This window comes from Strigops habroptila, chromosome Z, assembly GCF_004027225.2.
Source record: "Strigops habroptila isolate Jane chromosome Z, bStrHab1.2.pri, whole genome shotgun sequence".
Lineage (NCBI taxonomy): Eukaryota > Metazoa > Chordata > Aves > Psittaciformes > Psittacidae > Strigops > Strigops habroptila.
In genome coordinates, this window is record NC_044302.2 from 72,617,264 (window position 1) to 72,644,373 (window position 27,110).

Below are 27,110 nucleotides of genomic sequence, written 5' to 3' on the forward strand. Positions count from 1 at the left end.
TAAAAGCTGCAAAATCTGCCACCAAAGAGATGGATGCAGTATGAATGAAGAAAGAGTATAGCCATGGTCATCACTGACTAGGTAACTTGAAGCACTGATCATAATTATATGTGAAATCCAAGACATACTTTCCTCTGATAGCAAGTTCAGGTAGTTTTTAATACTATACTATTTTATACCACTTCCTTCAGTCTTTCGCAAGTCAAATTACAATGTCATATAAATGACATTGCACATGCTTACGAGCACTTACTGGAACCATTTAGCATCTAATTCCTTAACAAAGAGTATATGGACCCTGCAGTCACAGAAATGTCACTTTAAATTTGCTAGCTCCAGCACTGATAGGAGTCTGAGTATAGCGAAATCTACCTGGTTTTGGAGTCCTCAAAACACTGCGAAGAGAAATTGAGGTATTTGTACATTTTACCTACAACTGGGGGCAGGGTCATTACTTTTCCACATTGATTTTTTTACAGTAATGAAGGTCTAACACAGAATCTCTCACTTCTCAAGCACAGAAGTATTACATGTTCGAGTACTGGCTTTCTTCTAATACTTCAAGAAAAAAATAATTTAAGAATTCTGAACTGTTTAAGTCAATACATTTCTGTGAGCCTCAGCCATACAGAAATTATATGAACACTGTGAAGTAAAATTTACCTACCAAATTTACCTGGAGTAAATCAGAACTTCTAACATAAGCTAATCACTGATACATGATAAACTGCACAAGCATTAAAATAATAACAGAAATTACCTGCTCTGCCAGTGTCTCACAGTCTTTAAGTTTTCCTCTTGAGCACTGAATTCCACCATTTCCAGTTATTACAATGGTTGCAAAACTTTCCTCTCCAGAAGGATCTCCACCAGGTTCCTTTACTTCAAAAACCTCTGAATAGAAGGCAGACTGAAGGGTTTCCAGATTTATAAGATACTTAAGTTTCAAGTTTCTGGCAGTAGCTTTGCATTGGCCAAACTGTTGTATAAATTTGCGGAACCTGTACCTTATTCTTTTTCGTGTCAAAATGTGGTAGTCTTGGATTTTTGCTCGCACACATTTAGGCAAAAACATTTTGTAGCTGTGAATACATAACAGCAAAAAAATCTAATAATTTTATCCATTAAGTCCAGCAATGATAATTAGTTCTGTGATAAACAAGTCATCATGAAAATAATTTTCCCTCTAAATGTAACCTTATTTTTTAAACTGTAGGATAACAAGGATCCTTTCTTCCATGTGTAGTATGATATTTCAAATACAGCCCTGTCTCTTCTTCAATTTTCCATATTTTTCCCCTCACTCAGTTCAACATATATTACATAATGCATTTTCCATAAATCCAGATATATCTGTTCTAGTCATTACTGAAGTTTTGAGCTAAGGCAGCAGAAGTTGAACAGTTGCTCTGTTTGGTGTAGAAGCTGGAAAGAGGATACTGCACAGACAGAGGCAACTACATCAATAAAGAACAGATTTCCTGGCTGAAAATGTAAGTGGTAGAATAGAACACTGTGGTTGGTTCTCACTGAAGTTCCTATATCTCAGTCCATATTCTTTATCAAGGGGCAAAAGACTAGTTCGTCACCTGCAATAAGCTGGACAATTTTTTGTCTCATTCTCTTTTTTACTCCTTCTGCTAGGTTTCATTAAAAGACAAACATTAAGCATTAAGTACTAAGCAAGGACAGAATTAACTCAACTGAGTAGAAACCAATTAGGTTGATAAAACAATGGGAATTGATAAACTCATACAAGTTTAGCAGAGATCAGCCCAAGATGCTTAAGAGTCTGCAGCTCATGGCATGACAGAAGAGGCGTAAGAGAGCTTGGTTTGTTCACCATGGAGAAAAGAAGGCTCAAGAAAGGTGTTCTACTAATTGTCTTCAACTAACAGATGGATATGGAACAGACTGAATTAGAGGCTACAGAGGACCATTGGTATCACAGAGAAGACTGATTAGATACAGAGAAAATCCTCCTCAGTGAGGGTGATGGTACATAGGACAAAGCTACCCACAGATATGGTGGAATCTCCACCCCTGGACATTTTCAGGACTTGAATGGACAACGTCCTCAGTAACTTCACCTAACTTTGGAGTTGGTCATGATCGGAACAGGGGGTTGGATCCAGACCTGAAGTCTCTCCCAACTCAAATTACTACGTACATTCTTTCCCACGTAAGTAGCTGCTGCCTTACCTCTCACTAAGAGAACCAAATCCATGTACCCAAACCCACAAATGTGATAAAACCTTTCTAATAATTTCTAGTTTACACTACGGCTAAGTTTATGGAGTCAGTATGCTAAATAAATCAATTGCCAACAGCTGAACATCTCCTCCCAGATGCTAATGTGCAAAAACTTTGGTTTTAGATATCAAACTGGTGTGATACAATTACAAAGTATGGAGTCACCTGACTGAATTGTAAATAGCCAGTGGAGTTTGGTCCTTTTCTTTTGCCACTCTCATCATATCCAGAACAGCCATTCCAAGGCATTCTTCTTGTGTTTCATGAGTAACAGGCATCTGTACCCATCCGTCCAAAAAATCAGCTCGCCACTGAGAAAGAAGAATGCAAGAATGCAGGTTAAAACTGTAGCACTGCTGCTTATGAAAAGGGGATTTTGGAGTGTAGTTTTGTTTGTGGGTTTTTTTGTTTATTTGTTTGGTTTGGTGCTTTGGGAGGTTTGTTCTTGTTTGTTTTTTTTTTAAGACTACACTCTCCTGAATGAATCCCTTCATCCGCAAAAAGCTGCGCATGTTCATAATGGATAGCAGCTACCATCATGCTTAGAAACACTGTTTTCAAAATCTTTTAATTTCAAATCTTGAAAAGGTCAATGTGGGGATGATGGTTGTCCATACTGTGTCAGTCCAAAATGAAAATGGAAATCACACCGAAAAAATTGACAGTGGCACAAGAAAGGAGCTATACGCTCTCACTGCTCTCCCCACAACTGCCATTTGAACTTCATCTCTCCAAATATACAGTATGACACAGAATTTTTCATTTTGAGAGGGCCTCGAGCTGTCAAAACAGCCTACACATTTACTATCAGAATACATGAAAGAGAATAAATACTAACAACATTTATCAACCCACATTAGAAAAATAATCAACCAAATCATACCTGTGCAAATAGGTAAGACATGACAAGATCATCAAGAACAGGGCTTTCTGTACCACGAAGAATGCCATACCGATATGCTCTGCTGGTGCCATTGCAATACCAGTGGGGAAAATAAAACCTGTTATGAAATATTTATGTAAACATCAATAACCAGATACTTCTGCTTACCAACACCAGACATTATTGCTCTCATAGACATGTAATTAGTCCTGGCAGATTTGGAGGACCAATATGAAGCCCCAGCTAGTCAATGGAAGGCTTTGGATACAGTTTTTGGTGTCTTAAAGCACCACAGCATTTAAGCAGGGTGATGAGCTGTACTGGTAAGAATAAGGAGCTCTGCAAAGCTATGGTCACTAATCTGAATATAGAGAATTCTATGTTACTGTCTTCTAGTTTCCTTTGAGACAGCTCCTAAAGAAACACTGAAGGCCACCTAAACAAAATCTTTTACATAAGGAGAACTGCGTCTGTAGCTTCAGACGTCAGAGAAAGGTTAGAGAAAAATGATTCTATTGCAGACATCTGCCTGACTACACAGGATAATTGCTCTGCATTGCAGAATTTCCAACAGGCAATCACAGAGGAGATGAAATGTATCATTAAGAAAAATAATATTTTTACTTCTGCTATATTTTTTATTTGTTTTTTTTCCAGTCTGACATGGCAAACGTATGGTATATAGACAATGAAATAAATACATTATTCAAACCTACTCCGATAATTTTGAGTCTTTTATCCATCTCTTATGCAGATTATTACCAACAATCTCACCAACAACCTGTCCACAACCTCTTGGAGAAACTATGGTTCAACTAAGTATCTTATTGGTTGTGTTTTCTCATACAGTCTTGTTTTACCACGAAAAGTGCATAACATTTGATTTCGATTACCTTATACGGTAAATTAGGGTGAGTCTGGTGGCTTCATCTACATGGAAGATGTGATTTGGGGGATACCACATTCTCTCTGTTTCACTCATGAGTGCAAACATGTTATGATACACTGGCATGATACCTAAACAAAAAACAGAGAGGCAAACATAGAAAACTCCTTTCAAAAACAATCAACTTTATTTAAATAAATAAATAAATAAATAAATAAATAGTGGGTTAAAACAGCAGATTGGCATATGTTCTCCAACTATTCATTGCATTAGTCCATCATTGTCAACAGCATTGGAATCATCACCCCGTTACCTGCAGACTGTTTTTGCTGGTTTACTTTCCTATTCTTCCTTTATGTTCTCTGACTGCAGACTGTGTTCACCTGTTATCCTATACCTTATTGTTAGGCTACAAGATTTTCTCTGTATGGCATCTAATATAATGGCTTCTTTGCCTCTCAGATTAGTCAGCTAAGAACAGCACATCACCTTTTTCCTAAACCAGATCTAGGCGCTGATTTTAAGATTTTCGACTGATGAAAAATTAGAAATAAAACAATACAAAGAAAGTCACTGTGACTAGGACAACCACCTTCCATTTATATTTTAGTAGCTCAGTTAAGACCAAAACCAAACATATATTGTTAATTAAACAAAACTGGAAAATATCTTTTTTTCCATCTCAACAATTCAGGATTGTTTTAATGAGGATCCTATTTAACCACAAACTAATGGAAATCAGTTGAGAACTGACTCTTCAGCAGCACGAGAATTTTAATTTGGTTTTTTTGGCTCCCAGCTCAAACTACAGCCTGACATAAGGCAGATGCTGCAGCACTGTACTATGTGATGCTAGTGCTATGATTTGGAACACCATTTAAATACTTGAGAACTCACAGCACAAAATGATGAATTCAACCACTGACAAACGTTTTGAAGACTTGAAGGTATACAGGTGTAGAGGTCAGAGAGTAGGATGAAAATTGCAGTGTGAAAGTCGCAGTAGTTTTCTTTCATCTTTCAAAATGAAAGAAAACTATGTTTACATTAAAGCAAGACACTTTGGGGAAAGCAGACAAAAAAATACTGAAAAAAACCCCAGATAAAGATAATAAAAGTAACTTAAGACACATTAAGAGACAAAAGAGTTATGGTAAAAGTCGAAATACCCATGGCCCTGCCCAAAGACTTAGAAGGAAATCATCGAAATTCACACAAGAAACCAGGAAGGGAAAAAAAAAACAACCCAGCCTTATTTCTTTATTTCTGTTCTGAACACCTACCAAAAGGGGCAGACCCAAATTTCTTTCATCACATCTGAAGTGCATGTAAGAGAGTGAGTTACAAACAACTAATCAATGCCACGTATAAAACTGCATAAGCTTGTGGAACAGAAAGTAATTCAGCCTTGAATAACAACTAGCTTAAATTTTTTACAAAAAGAGGTTTGTCTCTGTAGGGAGCCATTAAGAGGGCTAAGAACAAGAGGTCTATTGTGCAAATGTCAGGTTAAACTGCTGACATCTACAAGCTAATCATCTGACACTCGTTTAAACTAAAGCTCACCGAAATATTCCAGAACTACAGGTCCTGACACATGACTTTCTATGAAAAGGAGTCAGACTTACAGGAAACTACAGAAACTGAAAAGATTAAAGTATCCAAAGAGAAACCAAAACTAAACAAAACCCCCAAAGGAATAACCCTGAGGTGATTAAGTAATTGAAGAATTAGCTGTAAATGTAGATGTTGCAACTTTATGGTGCAGTAGAACATATTTGATCCATCAGAGTTTGAAGACATACTAAATTAACTCAATTTTATGGAGTTAAAAAGAAATCTATATTATGCAACCAATCATGGTTCTCATTTGATGTGTGAAGTGATCATATCTGGATCAACTAGATTACATTAAAGATCAGTTGTCTATAAAGCAGTAACAACTGACTTTGCAGATTTAAGGCTGTATGGTTTCTGCATCCCAAATAATTTCAGATGTATTACAGAGTAGGGCATGTGAATCACCAGCCTATTTCAGGATTCTAGCCAGATGCTAAACACCATTCAAGACAATGCTGAATATTTACCTAGTCTTATTAATGCATTTCCCCTATTAAGAATCCCACACAAGCATACTGAAGAAGAACAAATTTCCAAGTCATATTCTTAAATTCAAATGTTAAGCTGCCATATTTCACAAAATACATTACAGACACAACAACCCAACCCCTAAAAAAAACTGAGCAAAACCAAAGAAACTCACAGATTTTTCTATCCAGATCATATAATTGCCATTCTGAAACTTCACCTAAGTGAAGAACCTGACTTTGGAATTTCCCCTGCAAATCAGACGTTTTGGCACTAAAAAAAAAAAAAAAAAATCCAAAAAATCTGTTTCACTGTCTTATGTGTGAAGAGCAAACTGTGCACTCATCTATCGCTCACACTTTAAAGTTTGTTATGCTGAACGGTGACTTGTACTTTTCATTGCCAGTGCTCAGTGACATATCGATTATACATGCTTTCCAAGAAAAGTAGTACATTTTTATTCTTCTCTTTTTCTTCCTCTTAAGAATTATGCATTTGTGCCAGAATACTGCTGCACTTGAAAAAGTTCAAGGATTATACAAGTAAAGCAAACCCCCTTATCAGAGTCTTGAAAGTGGCCCACAAAAATCTGACAAAAGCAGAGGCACTAAAAATTCTTATTTCATGTAAATCTCACCAGCATTATTAATTGCAGGGACTTTTTAAGCAAATGGTAATTTCAGTATTTAAGTGTTTTCTCCAGAAACAATGAAAACCAAAAGACTGGGGGTGGAGGTGGGGAATCAAAGTCTTCTGATGAAGCCTAGACACGTCAACAATAGTGAAAAGTTCTGAGAAATGTAGTCTCAACACATGTAGAATCAGAAAAGCTGATCACAACAGGTACTGAAAAAACTCCCCTGGGTTTCTGCACTGCACTAGCCATGCTATCAAATCAATCAGTGATCAATTAGGAGAGAAGACAGTGACTCAGACATAATAAAGCAGAACTGTTCTCCACTTCAACTTCTCCAGCAAGGGCTATTAAATAAATTTTCTGGACTATTGCAAAGACATAAACATGACTATCTTCTGGCAAGTACTTTATTTTGTATATAAGGTGAAGTAAAGGAGCTTCATGATACTATACAGTCTGTCAAGTAACATCATGCAAGGCTGTAACACAGCAGAATTTTAGTCCTCAAACTTCTACCTTAAGCCTAAAAAAAGAATTATTTGCATAGTAGTTTCTTCCTTTCCTCATTATGATTTTAGATCTCCACATTCAGACAAGTCACACTATTTCATTTACCATGGTAAGCAGCTAAGGAAACACAGTTTTTCTCTATTATTTCCTCCTTTGTTGGCGTTAGGTACCCTTTCACCCATACAATATATTTTCATTAGGCAACATCCTTCTGTAAAGAAAAATTAAAACCCAGAAACTGTGAATCACAAAAGCCATGACATCACTATGACACGTGGAAGCCACATGCAGTCTACAGTAGAAATACTTCTTACTAAACTGTTAATTCAAGCATATAGTAAGTCACTAGACATATACAGATGAAAGCGATTAGCTGCATGGAGTTAATGAGTAAAGACAATTTTTAAAAATTCTCCGATTTTTGAAGTCCAATACAAACATCAGTCAGTTCTCACACAACTGTCAAGTAAACTATCTAAAACTTAGAAAGTCTTGTACATAGCAGATTGAAAACTGCTTAGCTTTTCTTACAAACAAATAGTATCTAGCCCTCATCCGTCATGCAAACTGGAGGCTTACCAAACTCTGACACCACATTCACTGTCTCTATCCTGTCAGCAAAATGTTTTCTGAACAGTTAATCAAAGGACAGGTTTCCTTTCCTGGCAAAACGGAATTGCTCAGAGTTCATTCCTCGCGTCAGGGGGCTGGGGCGCAGGAGGGTGCGGGTGGCGTGTCGTGTGACTGCGGATTTTCAATAAAGGCTATCGCTTCAGAAAAGAGAAAAAAACCCAACACCCCACCCTACCCCCACCCCCCAAAATCCCCAAACCAAAAAATCCCCCAAAACCCACAGTGGGCAGTTATAATCACAGATAACTCTGAGATATGTGAATTTGGGAAATTCAGCATGTTAAGGACAATATGCTTAAAATTCTCTAGCTACTAACAAGCAATCTCAGGTACTGAGCCATACAAGCACAAAGTACTGCATACCATCACATTATGTAACAGTCACTCCCTTGAGTTTAACTGACTGCAGACACTGCCAGTGTTAGTCACATTAAATGTTTTGAAACAGTATTTTTACTTCGGCATAATCATAAATTCTCTGCTATCCTATGGGCTTCCAGGAGGCACCAGCAGTTTTCAAGGAAGTACCATGGAACTTCCAATCTATTTGCAACTTAGATAGGTGAGAATTAAAAGGTTCCTAGGTGGAGTTTCAGGATACCAACATTAAAAACCAAAATAAAACAAAACAAACAAAACCAGACACAGAAGTCAAGAAATTCAAGGGTTTTTAAACTGTCAGCTACCTGTAACTTAGCAACCCAGTCAGGATTATCAAATTCCCTCTTGGGATTCTAGTTCCTTTAAAGTTAATATTTCAAGGGTTTAGCAACCCTAACAGAAGGGGAAATCAGAACAAATAAACTCAGATATACCCTACAGAAATTTAGGGTTCCTATATACCAGCAGGACAGGTCATGGCAGAAATGCAATATGCTAACCAAAACCATGCGCCTTTAACTTCGCCAAAATGTTTTGCAGCTTGCTATTAAAATGTTAGTTAAAGTCACTAGCTCTGCATACTTTGTTGCTAATTTATTAAGATTTTCAAGAACATGGCATAAATGTAAACCTGCAGCCACTTCAGCCTTTTCCACCAATTTACAAAAAAATGTAGTTATAAATTCCACTCAGAAAAAGGTTGTATAATATTTGCATAGTAGCTGCCAGGCATAAATCACTTTTCAGAGGACTCTGTCTACCTCAGCTCTACAAGGATAAAGGCTCAATATGATAAAACATTTTATATATACAAGCAAGTATAAATCACTAGTGATATACTTTAGAAACTCTGATGAAGAATGCTGAAACAATAGAAAAATACAAAACCAACTTGTACTATTCACACAAATTATTTTTAACATTTGTACTTAGCTATACCAGCAAAACAGTAACTGGTACCCCAGAAAGCTAGAAGCCTTGAGAAGCACTGGTGAGGTCCTACAAAACAAGCAATATAGTATAAAGTCTTCAGATGATGTCATAGGAAACAAGACTATCTGGATTTGTGGATAAGCAGGAATTGGGTTTTGCATGTTTGTGATGTGCGTGAGAAGAATATCATATATGGCTCACGCCCTTTTTCTTTTCTTCAACTGCAGGAAAGAGACTATGGAACCTTGGGGATACAGTGGAAGATACTGGAAAGATCTTCATTTGAACCACCATCAAAAAGATATCTTAACTTTAAGAACACTCCCAGGTCAATCTGTCAAACTCAGACTTACAAGGTCATCAGAACAGTGAATTCTCACAAAGCTAAAAGTTCTGAATACCACACTACTTCCTCATGACCTCCGAGAATGAATCCTGGGCAATGCTTCTGCACAGTATGTGCTTATCTGCCTAAAGCTGTCATGTTACATGAACAGCGACTCACAAACTCAGATCTTAGCCAGACTCTGCCATGCCTGAAGATCTCCAAAGAACAATGGGGCTTAAACCCAGGAGAATCTTTGTGAAACTACCAATTCACAGCATGAAACTCAGTCAGTACAAAACATTCAACAACACCGAACTGACAGATCCCTCCCAAAAGTAGTCATTTAAAGCATATTTAAAAACAGCATAGCAAAAAACCCCCAACATCGCAAGTGTAAGGTGTTTCAAGATAATAAAATATACAGACTCAGCAGCTTCATATTTGTAACCCAATATGAAAGAAAGATTTGGAATTACAAGCCTTTCTTTTAAATTCATTTGCACTTGAAATGTGGCACTTGGATAGTTAAAAGACAAATCTAATCTTGTACCACTGACAGCCCAAAAGAAGATACAAAGATATGTGTACATGTATGTGTTCACATTTGCATGAGAAACAAAAAGACAGTCACTTTGATATCCAAAGTTTATTGGAATTAATTTTTTTATTCACAAATTCAATGTACTTTTGCAATGAAAGAAAGATGCATGCACAAAATGCATGCTTGAAGTATTTTTACTCTGGGTATCAGCACATGTTCATGTTAATCTCTGAGCATATGTAACAATTCAAAGGCATTCTTACATATAAACATGATTATTTATTTCAAATATATTGTCCTGTCATTTACTCACTTTATTTTCAAACAATTACCCACAAGTAGTCATATCTAATAGAACAGTTTCCATCTGCAAAGTGATTAAACATGTATAACATACAATACATGCACAACTTCCAGGGCCAATCTGTTTTGTAGGGTTGCAACAGAAAGCAATTCAAGTTATTTCCAGCTCCTGCTGTGATTTAACTATCCAAACAATATGTCGGTTCAATGAAAGAAGACTTCAAGGTAAAGGATAGCATACCCTCAAATTATTTTAAAAACACAGCAGTTACCCAATTATAATCTCAGTTTCACAACCTCTCCAACAGGAACAGTTTTGCAGCCTAGTGCTAATTACTTCTGAAAGAACGAAGAGGTTAGCATTTCAGTTAAAATGCCACCACATTGATGGGCTCTGCATTATTGAAAACTTTCTTGCATTAAGTTGAATTTCACTCCCTCATTAGGAAAACTGGTATGTATATACTTACCACAGGTTTTACAGGCAACAGCACAGATCTCTTCTGCGACATATTCTCCAGCTGGAAATTGAAGGTAATCTCCTCCTGTCTTCCCAGGAGAATGATAAAGGTATACTTGAAGCAATGGTTCTGTTTGCTTGGGTGCACTGCTATTCCCATGGATGTCACCATTCTGATGGGCAGTAGAAGTTTCTGTACCTTCCATATTTGTCATTGTAAGACAGGCCATTGTTCGGTTTGGTTCTGTTCAGAGCATTTGCCTAAAAGAAATGTAAGGCGTAGTTCTTGACTAACTGTATTCGGTTTTGCTTGTAATTCTCCTATTTAATGACAGTACTGTTCTGACACAGGAAGAACATTAACAGCTGAGGATAAGAGAATGGCTTAGAAGGTTTACCAAACGTTAAGTTTCTCTTTGATTTACTAGGTAGCTCTAGTTTGAAAAACAGAAGACATTATGACAGGAAAACCAAAGATATTAGTTGGGAGTCCCACTAGAGGATTTATTACCTCACACTGGATTTCAGACACTGTGTGCTTACCTGTCCAGTTGAAACATGCTGGTTAAATCTGAAAACTAAAGTAATCCCTACAATGACATATGCACAACTCGTTATATTCCCAGTCTAAATACAAAGATTGCATTGGTAACTTACAAAACAATTAGCTAGGTTATAAACTGGCACTGATGAAGAGAAGGACACGAATAGCTCCTTTTCGCTGAGTTTTAATCTTAAGTAGACACTTAAAAGAAAACATGTACTAAGTGAGGTGACACTCTAAATCAGAAGACTTGGTTTGTATATAAAAATGGGAGGACTCCCAAGACCATCTTCTTTCAGGCTAATGAAGTTTATTCATAAGAAACTCAAGCTAGAAATCTTCTTTGATAAATGTAATCAAAGAAAATAGGCGACTAATAACTCAATATATAACCACATATATAACTATATATGATAATAGTTTGTTGCCTTTTTTTTAAAGTGATTGACTGCATATTCTGAAAGCCAGCTGAACAATGTCTTTGCTCTTCTTCACCTCTTTTGGGGTCAGCGTTGGGACCAGCACTGTTCAACATCTTTGCTGATGACATGGACAGTGGGTCTGAATGCACTCTCAGCAAGTTTGCCGATGACACCAAGCTGTGTGATGCGGTCTACATGCTGGAGGGAAGGGATGCCATCCAGAGGGACCTTGACAGGCTGGAGAGATGGGCCTGTGCAAACCTCAGGAAGTACAACAAAGTCAAGTGCAAGTGCACCTGGGTCAGGGCAATCCCAGGCACAACTATAGGCTGGGCAGAGACCGTACTGAGAGCAGCCCTAAAGAGAAGGACTTGGGGGTGTTGGTTGATGAGAAGCTCAACATGACCCCACAGTGAGCGCTTGAGCCCAGAAACCAACCACATGTTGGGCTGCATCCAAAGGAGCGTGACCAGCAAGTCAAGGGAAGTGATCCTGCCCCTCTGCTCTGCTGTCATGAGACTCCACCTGCAGTACTGCATCCAGCTCTGGGGCCCCCAACACAAGAGGGACATGGACCTGCTCGAGCGAGTCCAGAGGAGGCCACAAAGATGATCAGGAGGCTGGAGCTGCTCTGCTGTGGAGACAGGATGAGAGAGTTGTGCTTGTTCAGCCTGGAGAAGAGAAGGCTCAGGGGAGATCTTGTACCAGCTTCCAGTGCCTAAAGGGGGCCTATAAGAAAGCTGGAGAGGGACTTTTTACAAGGGCCTGTAGTGACAGGACAAGAGGGAATGGCTTTAAACTGAAAGAGGGGTGATTTAGATTAGATATTAGGAAGTTCTTTGCTGTGAGGTGGTGAGACGCTGCAACAGGTTGCCCAAAGAAGTGGCTGTCCCATCCCTGGCAGTGTTCAAGGCCAGGTTGGACGGGGCTTGGAGCAACCTGGTCCAGTGGAAGGTGTCCCTGTGCATGGCAGGAGGGTTGGAATCTTTAAGGTCTCTTCCAACCCAAACCATTCGATGATTCTGTGACTAAATCACAATTTTAGTCAGTCTAATCCATGCTTACGACAAAAGCTTTGACCACATATTAGGCTTGCTTTTATTAAAATTGATACTAAGCAGCAACCACCTGGAATTCAGCATTTCATATTTTCAAAATGCAGAATAAGTCTAAACAAGACATCAGTTATAAAGAAAGACTGAATGTTTTGTGCCACAATAAAATCTCCCTGAGGCCTTCTCTTCTCCAGGCTGAACAACCTCAACTCTCTCAGGCTTTCTTCATGAGAGGTGTTCCAGCCTTCTGATCATTTTTGTGGCCCTCCTCTGGATTCGCTCTAACTTGCTTTCATGTCTTCCCCAGAGCTGGACACAGGATTCCAAGTAAGGCCTCACAAGACCAGAGCAGAGGAGGAGAACCACATCCCTTAACCTGCTGGCCACGTTTTTTTTTATATGGTACAGATGGCTTTCTGGGCTGCAAGTGCACATTGCCAGCTCATGTCTCATTTTTCCCCTACCAATATCCGTAAGACCTTCTTTGTAGGGCTGCTCTCAACCCATTTGTACCCCAGTCTCATACTGGGGATCACTCCAGCCCAGGTGCAGGACCTTGCGCTTGGCCCTGCTGAACCTCATGAGGTTCACATGGGCCCACTGCTCAAGCCTGACCAGGTCTCTCTGGGTGGCATCCCCTCCCTCAAGCCCATCAGCCAGCTGAACTACTCAGCTTGGTGTCACCCCCAAACTTGCTGAGGGTGCATTCAATCCCACTGTACGTTGCTGACGAAAATACTGAACAGTTAATAAACATATTCAACATTAAAATGTTATTGTTTCACTTCAAAATATGTTTACTGTTTTGGATAGGTAGATGGGTGTTACACTTTTAAAAGCGCATTTTTCAACAGCTTTTTAGATTTTTTGTTTATACTGGACTATATTGCTGTATCGTAAAAGAACTGTTTGGAACATGACTTTTTAAAATTTTCTGCTCCCAACTACAATTACTGAGGAAAGCATGAGTGTACAAATACACATATATGTGGGTGAAAGATGACTTGTGCTACAGAAATGGATTACAATGGTTAAGCCAGCAGAAACACAAAGCTGAATATCTTTAAGGAGGAAAACATTCACTTCATGCGCTATGTGATAGACAAAAATATTCAATTACACATACAGTAGGATAAAATTATTCTATTATGATGGTAATTCTAGGGGAAAGAAAAAAAAAGAAAAACACAACAGAAAAAAAGAAAAAAAAGACACCATCATCAAGAAAAAAGTGCGTAATTTTGTTTCCCAAACAAAGCAACATAAAGAGCCACTGTATCACAGATATATTAAATCTGAATTTCTAGGTGCAAGTGTCCCTCACTACATTCCTTGGGCCCTGATCTAAGGCGGGCATATAGAATCATAGAATAGGTTGGGTTGGAAGGGACTTTCAAAGGCCATCTATTCCAACCCCCCTGCAGTGAGCAGGGGCATCTTGAATTAGATCAGGCTGCCCAGAACCACATCCAGCCTGGCCTTGAACATCTCCAGGGATGGCACATCCCCCACCTCTCTGGGCAACCTGTGCCAGTGTTTTACCACCCTCATTGTAAAGAATTTCTTCCTCATGTCTAGCCTGAACCCTCGATCACAGAGCCAGCAACCTTTAAATGTAAGAGACGTGTACTTTCAGCTGTAAAGGCAGCACACAGGTAACAAGAAACTGTTCAATTAAGGAAAAAAATGCTTTTATGTTAACCGATCAAGGAATTCATGTTTCTTATGTATGTAAGTCAACAGTATGTAAAATGTAATGTTTGTGTTCTACCATTTGCTTATACAAAACATCACAGATTTTATCTCCAGAGGAAGGCTTATTTAATTAGCACAGTAATTTTTCTAAAATACTCCAATAATAACTCTGTTGAATATAAACCTTCACCTGAACTGACAGATTCTTTCATCTTGGTCACGTGGTATTGTCTATCCAGCACTGAATGGAAATACTGTTTATAGAACTAACTGAAAACCTGGCCAATTTCCAAAGTGAACTAAACAGACATGTTTGTGCCTAGCCCTCCTTCATAGAGTTTGTGTATTTAGAAACACATTTGCCATTTCAAAAAAACCCCTCATCATTCCCTCCTTAAATCTCCATAACCAAGAACGGAATCTTGCTTGATCATACCTAAATATGTGAAATAACAACAAAATACAGTAAAAAATGTAAAGTAAATACACAAAGTAAATACAAAACGCGAAATAGTCCACTCTTTTAACGCACCCAGAATGTGACTTTTCTAGGTAAGCTACATTACCACAGATTTATCTATTTATTTGCCAAAAAGGAGATATGTCCGCACATACCTGAAAGTGGGTATCTGACATAAGATTCAGTGAAAGAGAAAAATGGCCTGTCCATTTATCCACATAACAATGTGTAACAGAATCTGGATGGAATATAAACATCTTGATTTGGAGATCAAGTCTACTAACTATAAAAGATCTGATTCTGGTACTGATGAACAGAGGATTTGATCTAATAGGATTATTTTAATGTTCCTAATCTGGATAATATTTCAAGTCACAGCTTCTAAAGGATGAGATTAATCCTTCCCTGTCTTGCTCTAACTGCTGTCACCAGCATCTACAATGCAACATGTTTACACACAACTCTCTGTTGCTGTCTGTACCTCTAGTGCATCTGAGGGTTAATTTTACCAGCCACACAGGACTGCACTAATTCATACAGTTCTTTTTAAGTCAACCAGGAAGAAATTGATTAATGAGATTGAAACCCACTATTTATGCAAGAAATTCCATTATAATGTGGAGGACATACACAGTCCTCATGATGTAATTATATGGAGCATTCATGGCCCATTTAGAACAACATTTTTTATTTCTTTATTTGAACCATGGGGTCTACAGTTTTGCAAAATCTAAACTCCTTCATGCGAATAATCCTCCTGCCCTGCAGCGTACGCTTTTAGGGTTTTTTTTTTTTGTGGGTTTCTAGGGAAACCTTCAGGGCTAGGATCTTAAACTATACCACTTCGAACACCTATTTTTTAAACTAAATTTGGGAGGTTCAAATATCAGAGCAATCTCGCACTACAGATAAATCCCCAACTGTTAATTACCTTTTATCACTTGAGAAATCTCTGAATGAAACATGAGAATGATGAAGCTCTTTAAATAAGCATATAACAAGTCACTCACTCACTGCTGGTATCCGCAGGAGGTCAGACAAAGCAGGCGCACGAGCAGTGGTAGAACATAATGTCTCTGCAGTAAAAACACATATTTAATATTAGAAAAGTTAATGGCTGTGAACAATACACAACGCATTGTTGTTTAAGAGTTTAAATCTGTGTTTAGGTACAGAGTGATCCACCCCTATCTCATTTGCCCAAATTCCCACTGTCTTTGCCAAGAACTTCTTAAATCTAGGGTTTTTTAAATACAAATTTTTAAAAAAAATCAAACCCAACATTTTTTAAAAATGCATTTTTGGTATTGAGACTGCTCCTCAGTTCTAGCAAGAAATTGGTGTATGAAATCCAACCTGGAACATAGTTACCAATTCTTTTTTTTTTCAGTCACCACGTTTTTGTTTTCTGTGAATACAGCATCCATTTAAGAAAACTGTTGATGGCATTACATGAAGAAAAGAGAAATGGAGAAGTAATTACAAAAGGAGACATGGTGTGTTCACTTAGTAGTAACACTCCCTTTAGCCAGAACAATTAATTGTATTTGAAAACCACTCATTTAAATTCATGTGGAAGTTAACAACAACTGTCTTGCAGCAGGAATGACAGGGCACGCCCCCTTTGCTCTCCTTGCACAACATTTCCGTGGTTTCAAGAAACACCACTTGAAAGTACTTAAGCATAACAGCAACTTCCTGCACCGGTGAAAAAAATGATAAATTTCCTGTTGGGACCCTCCCAGTGTAGAAGCAGCCCTGACAGAGAAGCAAAAATGCATTTTAAAACTAAATAAAGGGGGAAAAGTTACAATTGAAGTTCAAAGGGGACAGAATTCAAACTGAGAGAACTCTGCAAGCTTTGCTGACTCTTCAAACAGAAATCTCCCTGGACAGGACACAGGAGAAGGAAATCAACACAATTTCCTCAGCACCATGCTGTGTCTACCGAGTCTATCATCAATACCCTAAGAAAAAGGAACCTATCTCAACAAGCAGTAAATTCAGCTTCTCTCAGAAGTCAGGCTGTTATGGCAACGATCAGCTTTTCTTTCCTTGCAGTGCCGGCGCTGGAGATAAGCAGTTTTGCCTTGTTTGGGCAGCTGTGTATTTTGTATATACCTCCAGGGATTTTCCTTCAAATGCTGTCTAGCCAGCTAATTAAGATCTGATCCAAAGTCCAGTACAATCAATGCAAATTTTCCAGACGTGTATTAAAATGCCAGAGGAGAAAGAGGGGGTTGTCTCGGGCAGAGCAGTCTATTACTGACCTACTGAGCACACATTCCATGCACACTGAACTGAGAGCTTCAGATCAAACAAAGCACAGAACCACCATCTGCTCGCGCAGGTTTCAGATCAAGAGGCATTGCTGTGTACTGTAAATTGTTTTCCATTTTTGAAGTACTGTTCCATGCTCAGAACTGCCTTGCATTCATCATTCCCAGGCGGGTTCTTGACTTTGAGTGAAGCTGCATGAAGATTTACCTCACTGTAGTTAATTATGCATTTTTTTCCAAAAACTGCAGATCAATTGCACAGCATCATTAGCTGTATGAGACAGCTACTGATGAACTGATGGAACAAACCAGGTTAAGAACTCCAGGCACTTCTACTCTCTGCCCAGCATTTTCAATATGCTCGGTGACATTGCAGCTTGCATTTTCAAATGCAAAAATTGGATAAAGCAGCCTAATACCAAGTCTATCCTTCTTCAGATGACAAACAGAAAAATGGTCGCTTGCTTATGAAAGAGCAGCTCTTAGCTCTGGTCAAAAAGCATGGAAATTTGGAGACGAAAAACTCAAGCCAAACAAGCTCACAGTGGTTATCCTAATATATTTCTCTTTTTTTTTAGTCAACCACTTTTTCTTCTGCACATATTTACACACATACCTATTTATAGGATCTGCATCAAGACCTTATAAAACTATTCAGTTTACATACTTTCAGACTGACTAAGTCTCATCTGACACAACTTGGTCTTTTAAAAGGAGAGTTGCAAAGAATGTTACCTGGAACATTCCTGGATGCCCAATTCCAAAATGAATTAAGAGTCTAATGAAACTTAGCCAAAATAAATTTTTTACTTCTAAACCAAGATTATTCTAAGAAGAAAAGTCAGTCAGCTTCCCACTTGTAATTGTTTTTGTTAGTTTGGTTGGTTTGCACTTATTATAGAAACATAGAATCATAGAATAGTCTGGGCTGGAAGGGACCTTCAAAGGTCATCCAGCCCAACCCCTCTGCAATGAGCAGGGACTTCTTCAACTAGATCAGGTTGACCAGAACCACATCCAGCCTGGCCTTGAATGTCTCCAGGGATGGTGCATCCACCACCTCTCTGGGCAACCTGTGCCAGTGTTTTACCACCCTCATTGTAAAGAATTTCTTCCTCACATCCAGCCTGAATCTCCCCTCTTTCAGTTTAAAACCATCATCCCTCGTCCTATTGCAACAGGCACTGCTAAAAAGTCTCTTCCCATCTTTCTTATAGGCCCCTTTTAAGAACTGAAAGGCCACAATAAGGTCTCCCCAAAGTCTTCTCTTCTCCAGGCTGCACAACCCCAACTCTCAGCCTTTCCTCATAGGAGAGGTGCTCCAGCCCTCTGATCATTTCTGTAGCCCTTCTCTGGACCCTCTCCAATGGGTCTGTGTCCTTCCTGTGCTGAGGACTCCAGAGCTAGACGCAGCACTCCAGGTGGGGTCTCACCAGAGCAGAGTGAAGGGGCAGACTCACAGAAAGTGTGATCTGGTCACCCTCCTTTGGATGCAGCCCAGGATACAATTGGCCTTCTGGGCTGCAGGCGCACACTGCTGGCTCATGTCCAATCCTTCACCCACCAGTACCCCCAAGTCCTTCTCCTCAGGGGTACCCGCAATCCCTTCATCCCTCAGCCTGTATTGGTACCAGGGGCTGCCCCAACCCAGGTGTGGTATCCTGCACTTGGCCTTGTTGAACTTCATGAGGTTCACATGGGCCCATCTCTCGAGCCTGTCCAAGTCCCTCTGGATGGCATCTGGTCCCTCAGGGGTGTCAAAGTGCGCCACTCAACGGTATACTTAACATTTAATTATAGTCTTCCCGGTTCAGTTTGAATAGCGACAAATGGACCACAACTAAACTTTCTCATAACGTGCACCCAGCATGACCTGTTGTACTATGAAAAGTTTACAATCTTCAAAAGGTAACAACAGTGTCTATATTCTGCATATAACAGGCAGTATTCCTTGCAAATCTGGTCTGATGATTTCCTTTATGAATGTAGTTTGTTTTGGTAGTTTTTTTTTTTAACACAGAAATATACTAAATTCAAGGAACCAAATGCACATGCTGCTTTGACAGGCACTAAAGTACTGTATTTTTAAAACATCAGCATGTGCAGAAATGCCACTGCTCCTTAATGGAACCATCAAGAGATTCTGAAGTCTTTGTTCAGTCAGAACACTCTACATTAGCTAGTATTTCACAAAAAATTCACAGCAACAGATTCGCATCTTCCTACCACATATTTATGAGAAAACATTCTTCTGACTAACTTTATCGAAGTATTCAACACCACCTTTAAAAATACTAAGCAATTTGGAAAATCTGATAACCTTTTCCGTGCTTAGACAACAGATGCCAAGTTTACACATAAAGTTAATCTGTGATTTAAATGCATCATCTTCTGCACTAAGAAAACTCTTTGTCTTTTCCTGGTAATATTTATTCAGACTTTAAAAACAGCTTTCACAAAAATATAAGATATTGTCTTTAAGCACATTTCAAAATGTTTTGTGTAAAAAAAAAAAAAAAGTACGTCTCCAGATTTTATGATCTTTTTCTGACATGCTTTGCCTTTAGATCCTGGGGGATCTAAAAGTTGCCCTGCCACAAGGTAAAGCCACTGACACATAGAATCATAGAATGGTTACGATGGGAAAGGACCTTAGGATCATCTAGTTCCACCCATGCTGCCACAGGCAGGGACACCTTCCACTAGACCAGGTTGCTCAAGGCCTTGAATACTGCCAGGGATGGAGCATTCACAACTTCTTCCGGCAGCCTGTTCCAATGCCTCACCACCCTCATACTAAAGAACTTCTTCCTTATATCCAACCTGAATCTTCCCTGTTTCAGTTTAAATGCATTACCCTTTGTCTCATCACTACAGTCCCTGATGAAGAGTCCCTCCCTGGCATCCTTGTAGGCCACCTTCAGATAATGGAAGGCTGCTATGAGGATGCTGCTTCTGTCTTCGTATGGGAGGTGCTCCAGCCCCTTTATCATCCTTCTGGCCCTCCTCTGGACTTGCTCCAACAGCTCAGTGTCATTCTTATGTTGGGGACACCAGAACTGTATGCAGTATACCAAGTGGGGTCTCACAAGAGCAGAGTAGAGTGGTAGAATCACTTCCTTCGACCTCATCACATTCATGATGCAGTCCAGAACAATAACAGAACAACTGCTCATAAAAGAAACAACTACAAAAAACGACTCCAGATGAATTTTCCTGTTTTCCCATCTGTACATTAATATCACACAAGGATTTTTAATGTATCAAAATCTGAATGCATATGGTAGCAAATAGAAAAAAAAAGATGACAAACTAACATATCAATGACAAAACTTATGCTAAAAAAAGTAGAGAAGCAAAGATAACATTTGCTTACAGTTTTCACTTGGCAAACCAGTGCATGTATCAGCAATTCAGCAAGAGTTCATGAACTTTTGCACAAGGAATGAGTAATGATCCTGGCTTAATTTGCCTGCATGACACACAGGGACCAAGCGGACAGAAGCTGTTAGTATGAGGATTTTAATCTTCTTATTCTGGTTCAGAATTAAGACAAATAATCATGATTTCTAAGTTCTTCACAGTAGAATAAAGTCCTTGCCCTACCTTATCTCACAAAGAAAGTTACGTGGGGTGCTGTCAGAAAAGCAGAATGAACAATACACTCTAGAAACCTCAGCATCACAGTAACCTGCCAAGTAGGTGAGTTGCCAGAAAAGCACTCAAATCAAACACCTGTCCACAAGCAACAGCTCTGCTTAGGTTCTATCAGAGTTTTGTCAGAAGTCAGCCTGTATCTGTATCTGCAAAACATTTCAATTTCACCATGCCGATAAATTTTAGCAAAAGGCTATTTCATCAGTAAATTTCCAAGCAACTCAAATGGTTGCCTAATTGTTTTGGCAAAGATTACCTCCCAAGACAGTGGCATTTGAGGATTCTTAGTCCATTCAGTGCCACCATTACCTGCACAGCTTTAGATGCACATAGGAAAAGTAACCACAATAGGTCAGAAAGACATTCTGCATGAAGTATGTGGAAAATTCCTCCAATTTTCCATGATTCCCTTACACATATCTAAAATTCTTCTTAAGTGATGCAATAAATGATGATGACAGCAAAATTAGGACTGATACTTTCACAAGTATGCCACATCATCCTATACGTTTTTGTGAACTATACTAAAAACTTAATTCTATTTAATAGCTCTACACCATGAAATACGGGTTAATTAGTACAGCACAGGTCTTCCTTAATTGATTCTTTGATTTCTTTCAAAAAGACATAAAAAAGGAATTGCCAATACTCCTTTTGTGTGCATGGAGCAAATTAACTCCAAGTAAGAGTGTTTCTGAGGATTGCTCGTTACTGGTCTCATTCTGCCTGGTGGCTTTTGGTGACAAAAGAAATGCAGAACAGTGTCATACACTGACGCCAGTGTTTTGGATGTTTAATGTAAAAACAACTACCAGTGAATTAACAAGAAATTAGGAGATAATAAAGATTAAAAAAATCACATTTCAAAGTGGAAAAAATAGTCTGACTCACCACTGAAAGAGAAAAAAGTATTTTTATATTAAAAGGCATTTTTATTGAAAACACTGTCTAGGGGAAAAACACTTCAATGCTAGAGAATACATATGACAGTTACAGCTAAAATCACAAGTTAAATATTGAAAGTAGAAACAAAAGCAAAAAGTACAGCAGTAGCAGCAAAGTAGTCTGTCAGATTGCTTGGCTTTCTTAAACACCGTAAGATTGAAAAACCAGGGCGGTGATGCTAGAAGACATTTTTGAAGAAAGCAAGCTATCCCCTTCACAACTAAAGAAGGATTTGTCAAAATACAAACCAACAGTTATTGCTACAGTACTGTGCGGACAAAGAATAGCACCAACAGTTGCAAAATAGATGCCAGCTTAGCAGATGCTGTCAAGAACCAAGCAGGCTGCACTAAGCTTGCCATTTCATGTTGCAGTCAGAGCGCTGAACAGCGGCACAGCAGACACTAGCCGTATCACAATGGAAAAGGTTTCAAAACTGCTGTTCTTCTCTCAGCCACCAAAGACCTGCCCTTTTTCCTGTGGCAGGCAGGGATTTCTCAGGTAAACATCTGCTCTCAACAGCTGAGCTGTGGAAGAAAGAGAACGGCAAAGACCCACCACTTGCCGTAATTTGGTACTTCTGAAGGGCATCAGACCTTCGACAAAGTTCTTTATCCTCTCCGACTACGGCAGTGCTCTGGAGCTCTGAGTCTTGACAAAAAAGGTATCTTCTAGGCAAAGAAAAATGAAACAGTTTCATCAAACGGAGCTATATCCTGATAGAAAATACAAGGTTCTTTTCCATCGCAGAAAATAAAGGGTTTCTCACAGCAAACATTTCTGTGAGGAAAACCAGATGTAACTCTTTTCAGTTGGCATTGGCTATTAGGATAAATTGCCCAGCTTAGAGTTGTTCAGGAAGCTCTTCTCAAGACCTGGATTTTAACAAGTTAAACCCTTTTGGACTGTCATCTCCCTTTTCTTGCCCTCTTATCTCACTTCCCCAGTCTGGCAACTTCCCTCCTCAGAGGTTAGTAAAACTACTGCCTCTACAGTAACTGTCATATATGTTTACACTTTTCAGAAAGTCTTGAGGGCTGAAGAGCTAGAATTCTCTTCCTGTGAACCAAGAACAGAAGATTATGTGGCAGGGGAAGGGCAGTGACACCCGCCATCTCCTGCAAGCAAGTACGAGGTACACAGAAGGAGGAAGAGCCAAAGTAAATACAAAAAGAGTCAAAACAATATTTAAAAACCTTCTTCCCCTCCATGAGTTACGCCACTTATTTTATGTTTCATTCTCTTCCAACAGATCTTGCATTTAAAAGCATCAAAAGAAAAAGAAAGGGGATGGGGGTGGGAAATGATGTATAAAAAGATCCTGATTACTGGCCAAGTATCAGAATAACTTAAGAAAAAACTGTTACTCAAACCTCAAAGACCGATTGTGAAAATTTGTAGTCACTTTATGTATAGTGAGAAATAATGACACACACACGAGTACCGCTATGCCTGTTTGCTATATTGCTCTATATGAAAAGGCATCTCCAGTTTCAACAACCAGAATATCAGGACTGAAACTACTCTTCTCTGTCAAACTTCTAAATCTCTACCTTTAGAAGTACACCTTCATACTTTACCATACATGGTAAAGTGCCATGTAAAATATAATCATAACCCCAGCCACTTTTTCTGCCCACAAAAATAGAAAACAAAGATATGTACTATGTTCTTCACTATATTTTACGATGCGCCCCCTGCTCAGACTTTTGTGGGTTCTTTGGTTTCTTTCCTCTCCCAGTTTTCACCACCTGACAAAGGCAAAGGGTAAAGTGGTCTTGGACAATAACCTCACATAATATGCTGCATGATAAAACATGCAAGACCTTTTTTCCTGAAACATTTTTCAGTAAAAAATGTGGGGGAGGGAAAGACTCTGCCTCAGATTTACCAGTCATCAAAAATGTGAAAACATCTGGATCAATTAAGTTATCCCCTTACACATATCCCAGCTTCTACACTATCTGAAGAGAATCTGAACACATGTGCTTCAACAAATTAGCCCTTTACAGAAAAAACTGACAGCATGTAAACAGGATAACACTTAAGTCAGAGTGAATCAGCAATCTCTACCCAACAGGCAAGAGCAAAAGATGCCAGTGTCTGTTTTGGACACTTCGGAAAGACTCTTCATCTTCAGCCTACCCTGCTTTCTCAGCCTTAGTTTAGAAATTGTCTATCAACAGGCCAGACTTGATGTAAATCTCATTTAGAAATTCCCTCCTCAAGGTGCAGGATTTTCTAAGGGATTTTGGTGTTGTTTACACACACACACGCACGCACCTGCCCTTGGAAAAGTGTACAGGTACATAGAGGAAACAAAGCTAGCTCTTTCCAATGACACATCAGTTACAGAAACCTGGAATACTAATATTATGTAGAAGTGCTTAACTTTGCATTACCTGTTTGCAGAAAATGTAAATCCATACAATGCAATGTATGTAAGATGCCTTGCATTTTTATTTAAGTTCTCTTGGTATTGCAGAAGCAGCTAAAAATCTAGGCAAGATTAGACCCTGAAGCTCTAAACCAGGTAATAATAAACCAGCCTTAAAAAACAAAACCAATACAAAAAAACCCAGAAAAGCCAAATCCAAAACAAACCCAAACCCAAACAACCAACAAACAACAACAGCTGCAAAGAACGAAACCTCCATCCTTGCCTCCAACTTAGATCCTATGCAGACTCAACAAAGCTACAAATGGGCATTGTGCACGAACTAAATCACATTTATAAATCCTTACAGAATCAGGGCCTGGCCATATAATACAATACAACGAAACACGAGAAAGACCCTCTGAGATATCCAAGCAATAATCTTGTGAGACAGTGCCACAGAAATATTTGAAATCAAGTTATGTCTGTAAATTAATATTTAATTAAAATACTAATACTCTAAACCCCAAAACTACAGAAATGCATTCACAAGCCTATCAAAAAATGATCTGGAGTTCTATTACCATATAAATACTGCAGTTTCTGTTATTCTTTGACAGAAACGTTGAAGTACTTATTGTCGAATAATTTATGACAGCAATGTTGACATTTTATCTTTATAATTCGTGAAAATGTACTTACTTGATACTTACTTAATGCTTCCTTAATCACCCATGGCCTGAGAGCTCTCCACTTGCTCCCTATCTGAAATACCAGCCAGCTTTTTGCAAAGATACACCACTACATGCTTTGCCAAGATCACGTTATCTCTATAAACACAGATTGTCAGAAAAAAAATGAAAGCAAAAAAACCCAGGGCTCTGAAAGTAAACAAAGGTTTGTCATAAAAAGCACCATTAGCAGAGATTCTGCAAAACTCTAATGATAATGACAGGGGAAAAAAAAAAACCTTAGTTAAGAAGACAAGCACCTATTCACAATGTAACATTTCCAATTGCTGGTATACTTACAGTACTCTGGTTTTAGTATGATTATGCAATTCAATTGTATGCTTTACTTTTAAAGATAAAGAAAATATTCCCAATTAAGATACACTTACAAAGAGCTCCCTGTATTCATACTGCATATTTCCCTAAGTGCTGAAATAAGAATGACACAAAGCTTTTTTCATGATTCTTGGTATTATATCCTGAAAAAGCATAAGGAAGTTGCAGAAAGCAAAAGCACATGAATTGTGACCGAACAGATCAAAAAGCTCCAGCAGACTGTGGATTTAAGAAAAAAAAAAAAGCATAATGGAAAAGCAAATAATAGCAGATATAATGACTGCAGAATAAATACCTATTTGAAATACAGCATTTTTTCTCTCTTTCAGAAATAAGAACATAACACTACTGGAACAAACAGTCAAGAAAGCAGTAGATTCTGTATTTCTTGATTTTTTTAGATGCACTGATGCAAAATACACTTCAGACAAACCTGTGTTATTGAATTTGGTAGTGGAGGAGAAGATGAAATATAACTGGTCTGCGATACATAGAAGACCAAGTAAGAAGATACAGTGTTCTTTTCCGGATTTCAAAATGTGCTGCTACAGATTGTATTATTATCACTTCCTTCGTGAGAAGGCATTATAAAGTAAAGATGAAACATTTATAGCCTGATGTATTTTTGAACTGTTAAGTTGTTTATAAGAAAGTGACATTACAAAATTTCCACTGAAAAAGTATTCAACTATTCTTAAAAGTTTATCTGATGACAGAAAACTAGAAAAAACTTAAAACATTCAAGTCTCTCAGTACATAAGTCAATTCCAACACAAGCTTTGCCGCTGAGCCTCTGAGTCTAGTGCTTTCATCTACATTTCAATCTTGGATGAGTTCCCACTATTCTACAGGAAGTTCTGCAGAAGCATCTATTCAGTAATGCAAACCAAGACACATCAGTTCTTCCTGCTAGATGCCACTCCAAGTCAGAAATCTTTCTGCTTCTATGTTGCCTAAAGGTGGTATTTTCCTACCCACTTTTCAATGGAAAACTCAAATCTACCTAAGGCGATCTGTTCTGTAAACAATAAAACAAGATGAGCTTTTTGCTCGATCAATCTCAAACTCACAAACCACTTCAGTTTTCTACAGAACTGTTCAGCATACTATACATATTTATTTGCAGCTTCACCTCAGCCAAACTAAGAATCTCAGGCCCCTCTGCCAGGGTTTGGAACAAGCTGCAATAAAGGAATAGACTTTTGTGGACCTCAAGAACCACTCCCCAAAGTGAAACAGAAAAAGACCAAGTATTCCATACTACTTAATATGTTGCTAATGAAGAGATGATAAAAACAAGCTGAGACCCTAATGCAATGAAAAACCCAGCCAGCTCCCCAAAAAAGGCCTGTTAAAGATACTGCAGACTCTTTGACACTTTGTATTTCATTTAATCAGGTAAGCTGGAGCTAGGTCTAGAACACAAGGGAAATGGAGTACATTACAGGCAAGTTTTTTTGCAGCTTGCAAGCTACACCAAGTAAGACATGACTCCAGCTGAACTAGTCACTCTAAGAGGTTTTTGCACATACATTTTCAGGTCTAAGACAAACTGCTGAGACCCACTGAAATAAGTTTAAAACCGACCCTGGTCTGTTCTCTCTGTTACGCATGCTTTGAGGTCCTGAAAAAACACCCTAACAAACTACAAACTACTATAAATGCTATTAGTTACTGGATTTGTGAAACGCATATTCCAATTAGCAAACTCAATCCAATTAAAAATCCTAAGCAGGAATTTAAAATGTCTGAATGTACCACTTCTGATCAGGC

General features: G+C 38.6%; 1 protein-coding gene across 12 annotated transcripts in view; it reads right to left on the reverse strand.

The window, feature by feature from the left end:
- The window catches only part of JAK2 (Janus kinase 2), a 94,258-nt gene that overhangs the window by 36,667 nt on the left and 30,481 nt on the right, over nt 1-27,110 (reverse strand). Inside the window, exons 1-8 of one of the 12 annotated variants that reach the window (XM_030471165.1) lie at nt 24,973-25,227; nt 16,384-16,448; nt 16,023-16,088; nt 10,847-11,097; nt 4,030-4,153; nt 3,137-3,254; nt 2,419-2,564; nt 761-1,082 (exon numbers count right to left, since the gene is read on the reverse strand). In XM_030471165.1, coding sequence (XP_030327025.1) covers nt 761-1,082; nt 2,419-2,564; nt 3,137-3,254; nt 4,030-4,153; nt 10,847-11,066 — 930 coding nt within the window. In that variant the 5' untranslated portion in view covers nt 11,067-11,097; nt 16,023-16,088; nt 16,384-16,448; nt 24,973-25,227. Of the gene's footprint in view, nt 1-760; nt 1,083-2,418; nt 2,565-3,136; nt 3,255-4,029; nt 4,154-10,846; nt 11,098-15,943; nt 16,089-16,383; nt 16,449-22,458; nt 22,544-24,854; nt 24,943-24,972; nt 25,228-27,110 lie in introns of those variants that run through there. The other 11 variants (XM_030471159.1, XM_030471170.1, XM_030471160.1 and 8 more) reach the window with 11 other exon arrangements.